Below are 4,492 nucleotides of genomic sequence, written 5' to 3'. Positions count from 1 at the left end.
ATTTTAGCATTTGGCTCAAATCCGAATTTAATGGACTTTGAATTATTTTTGAAACATTTTAAAACTTTGAATAAATTCAATTAAGTCCAAAAACATTTTGTAAATTCAATTCAAGTCCAAAAACCATTTTGCCTTAAATTGTTATATCAAAACATAGTTCAACAATTGATATAATCATCGATGTTGAAAAAAATATAAGAAAAACGACATAAAAAAGAGTGAACATTTAGATTTTTTTTTATTATGAACTATTGTTTTAAATAAAATATTGAATTTTAGCAAGAATCAATCGACTTCAGTGGTTAAAAAGATGATTATCATTTATAGAGGTCTTGGGTTCTAGCACATCGTCTACAAAGATGTTATTAAATGATTGAAAATCGTTCAAATAGATATTACATTATAATCGGCTGACACTAATAAAAAAGTATCGAATTCTATCCGCCAAGATGACTAAATAGTATATTCTCCGCTAGGAATACATATAATTTTAAGGGGGAATCTATTACTTGAGAACCGTACTTGGTGGATATTACGACAATTGGACTCCCAATGGCCAATATTACATGCGCCATTCTAATTTCTACAAGAATCTTTTCATTTTGGCTCCATACGTTTGTACTTTATTTATATTTATAGTAAAGAATCTTTAATTAATTAATTTTCCCTTCACTCATTTCTCACTAATTTGTGGATAATATAACACAAAAATGATTCTCGTGTCATCCTTCTTTTCTACATAAAATAAGGGCTTGTTGTTGGAAGCTATTGACACAAGAATTGACCAACCAACGCCTTCTCTCAACAAAATCATTTTCACTTCATTAAATACAACACCATATGATAACGACGCCTCATTTGTCATTAATTAATTAATTAGTTAGTTATTAATGAAAGATAATTAAGCATTAGCTAGTGAAAAGAATAGCATTCAAAATAAGTTTATAATAATATTACATGAATATTCATATGATATATTAATCAAAAATAAGAAATTACCGTTTGTCCATAATTACTCGTATCTATATAATGAAAAAAATACATATTTTCAATGTATCAAACAAACTTGATTAGTAAGCAATAAGTTTAGTATATTCCAAAAAAAGTTATTATATTAAAAGTGTTGATGAAAATATTATGAATAAAAGAAAACTATGAAGCCAACTAACGCTTGTGATTACTACGTTCCAATTGTGATTAGTTTAGAAGAAAACTCATCCGATATACTCCAAATATAACACTATCGGGATCGGTTCAAGTGGTAAGCAACTTGATATCGCTTAAGCAATGTTTCGGGTTTGAGTCATTGTGTATGTAAAAAATTTCCGCTGGGCTGGGAGACTCACTCACCAAAGTCAGATGTGAGACGCAAGTCGGTCCGGATTAATCTGGGCGAAACTGAGAGGACAAAAAAAACATGTCAATATATTATTTAATAAATTACGGGGAAATATAACAGTAGTGGTTGTTGGTTATATAACAAGATAGATTAGGCAACACATCTTGGATTGAAGAGGTCCATGGTTAGTTAAAGTTGTGAAATGGAAACAACAAAATATAATAATTATTGATCCTACCTAAATATTACTTCACAAAAACCATCTCTTAATCTTAGCTTACTCATCATAGCAGCTAAACTGGTAACTGAAAATGATTATACAACATTAGAATTAAAATTGATGTATTAATTATTTGGTGTATTGTTGGTGAAGAATTTTATTCAAATAATAGCAGTCATGATAAACACACTTGTTATAAATTTAAGAATAAAAAAAATATAACACTTCTCACTATATTAATCCCTAGTAATTATCATTTTAAGTGCATGTATGAAAAAATTCTCATTAATAGTAATGATCTTAATTAAAGTATTAAATTTGTAAGTGCTACAAATCGGTAGTGAATTAAAACTTATATAAATATAAAAAGTTGTAAGTGTATAAATTTATAGCCTATAGTTAATCCCATAATTACATGTTATGTACTTAACTGTTGTGTGTAGATTTATAGATAAACTGCATCATATATTGTTAAAATTTTAATTTTGTATAAAAGTATCATGAAACTATAAATCGATATAATTCTAGGATTCAATTTTAATTTTGTATAAAAGTATCATTAAAATTTAAGAAAACATAAATACAGGAATTATCGAATAAAAGACACCGTTTCTTCTCCAACTCACATGCTTTCATACCACGCCAAACATTCCCTCCAACCAAACACCTTTTACCCCACTCACCTATGCTCTAAAATTCCCATATAAATATGTCTTTTTATTTTTATCCTTATTGTTTCTTACCTTTTCTTCCTTCTACGTCAACTGCTACAATTCTTTATTTAAGAGCACTAACGGTCTCGTAAGCCTCCTTGTCGGGAGCCGATTTTTCGAAGTCTTCGTCATGGAGAAACCAGCATCTCCGTCTTCCGCTTTAAACACCACCTCCACCGTTGCCACCGCTGCAGCAGAGAATTTAAACTACGTATCTCGACCGCCGTCTCTGCTTCGATATGATTATGACCAAGATCTGACCACCGACTTCTCTTCCATGTACAACTTCATTTTCTCACCAAATTCTACTCTCCCTCACTCCCTTTCCTTCACCCCTTCATCTTCCTCATCCTCCGACGACCTGAAGCTCGCATCGGACAATTTAGCCACCGAGCACCGCCTCAACCACGCTCGTCTTATCCTCGAGTGTCAGCAGCTGAGTGACCACTTCGACCTTTGCTTCTCTCGCCTACAGGCTCTCATGGGAGAGCTTGAAACGCTGCGTAAAGAGAACATAGATCTTAAGGTGGCCAATACCGAGTTGATCAAGTTTTTGAGCCTCTCGTCCCAAGCCGCCATGAACAACAGGATCCTTCAGTGCGAAAAACTACCGGATCTGAAGAAGAATTCACTTCCGAAGAGCGCTTCATTCAGGTCACGTAGTTATCTTCAGGTCAACCCACGGCAAAGAGTCGTCACTCCCCCAGTGACGGTGAGCTCGTCTCTCTTGTATTTTCTAGGATGAATTTATCCCAAATAAACCTTTAAAATTTTGGAATATATGCAGACGCGAGTTGGTGTAGAATTGGTGGAAAGAAGGGAGAAGGGCAATGAAATGGAGGTATACAATCAAGGAATGCTGAAGACGGAGCTATGCAACAAATGGCAAGAGATAGGCTCGTGCCCTTACGGAGACCATTGCCAGTTTGCCCATGGTATCGCCGAGCTACGTCCGGTTATCAGGCATCCAAGGTACAAGACTCAGGTTTGCCGGATTGTTCTCTCCGGCGAGCCCTGTCCGTACGGTCACAGGTGCCACTTCCGTCATTCCCTTACCGAACAAGAGCAAGTGTTAATTTCACCCTAATTCTCAATTTTTCCAACTATAAGGTTAATGTAAATATATTACTTCGAGGATTTCACACCAAGAGAAAACAATAAGTCTGCAATGTCGTAATTATAGTAAGTGGAATTTATGTGTGAAATGAACTGTTTCATTGGTTTTACGTTATGCAAGGGAATTGTTTATAAGAGATTTGATTTGTAATGCATGCCAAAAAAATAATTTTTTTTGTATAATTACATATGTAATATGTTTCTCCAATTATTATAATATAGTGAAACGCTTCTGTCGGACGAGGAATCTGAAATGCATGGGTCATTATCATTGATATGGAGATTATACAGTGTGTCGTAACCGGTTTTCGTCCGGGCACGAATTTTTACTTGGCGGGAAAAGTGATATGAATAAATTAATGATTTTGATTTTTTTGAAAAAAAATATTTTGGGAGTCGCCATCGGCCTTTTGGGTTAGGTAGGTCGAATACCTAAAAATCATCTTTTAAAAGAGTTTTTAAGAAAACATCGATTAAAAGATAAACTGATCTGCGTTTTAACAAAAAATTCGTTCTTTTTAATAATAAAAAGGGATTCGTGGTCGGTTACGTTTAGGGAATGATTAGCACCCCTACAACTCCCAAATTTGGTACTTTTTAATTAGAAATTGTCTCTATTATTAGAAATTTAAAAATTCAAAATATATTTAATTTATAATCTTATTATTTCAAAATTATAATTATGAGAAAAAAATATTAATTTATATATATTTATAAATAAAATATTTATTTAGAAATATCAGAAAAGGACTTCTAGGTACCTTAAGACAGCTCTTTTCTTCGATATTAATAAAATTAACAATAATAATTTAAATAAAATTAAATTAAAATTTTTTTATAATATTTAATTTTAAAATATCATAATAGGACATCCAGTTGTATTAAGACTGTCATTTTCTTCGATATTGAAAAATAAATAATTATTAAATATGATAAAAATAATTTATGTAAAAAATGTAAATTTTATTTATTATATATATATTTATATGTCTATATAATTATAAAAATATAAACAAGTAAAATTAAAACATATATAATCAATAATAAAAATAAAATTAGAACTATATATTTAAAAGCAATAAAACTTTATAATAAATGAAAATA

General features: G+C 31.4%; 1 protein-coding gene across 1 annotated transcript; it reads left to right on the top strand.

Annotated features, from left to right (window-relative positions):
- The first annotated feature begins 2,402 nt into the window (after positions 1-2,402).
- LOC120154084 (zinc finger CCCH domain-containing protein 14-like) lies at positions 2,403-3,359 on the top strand. Its single transcript, XM_039165921.1, has 2 exons — positions 2,403-2,984; positions 3,060-3,359. Exons 1-2 carry the CDS (start codon positions 2,403-2,405, stop codon positions 3,357-3,359), a joined length of 882 nt encoding a protein of 293 aa, XP_039021852.1.
- The last annotated feature ends 1,133 nt before the right edge of the window (positions 3,360-4,492 follow it).

The sequence above is a fragment of the Hibiscus syriacus genome, unplaced genomic scaffold (genome assembly GCF_006381635.1).
Source record: "Hibiscus syriacus cultivar Baekdansim isolate YM2019G1 unplaced genomic scaffold, ASM638163v2 tig00111105_pilon, whole genome shotgun sequence".
Taxonomy (NCBI): domain Eukaryota; kingdom Viridiplantae; phylum Streptophyta; class Magnoliopsida; order Malvales; family Malvaceae; genus Hibiscus; species Hibiscus syriacus.
This window is presented reverse-complemented; position numbering and strand designations above follow the sequence as displayed.

Bases quoted from the DNA above. Each gene is read 5' to 3' on its own strand.
- LOC120154084 (XM_039165921.1), top strand. From the start codon at position 2,403: ATGGAGAAACCAGCATCTCCGTCTTCCGCTTTAAACACCACCTCCACC. The intron at 2,985-3,059 runs GTGAGCTCGTCT...GAATATATGCAG, and splicing joins TCGTCACTCCCCCAGTGACG to ACGCGAGTTGGTGTAGAATT.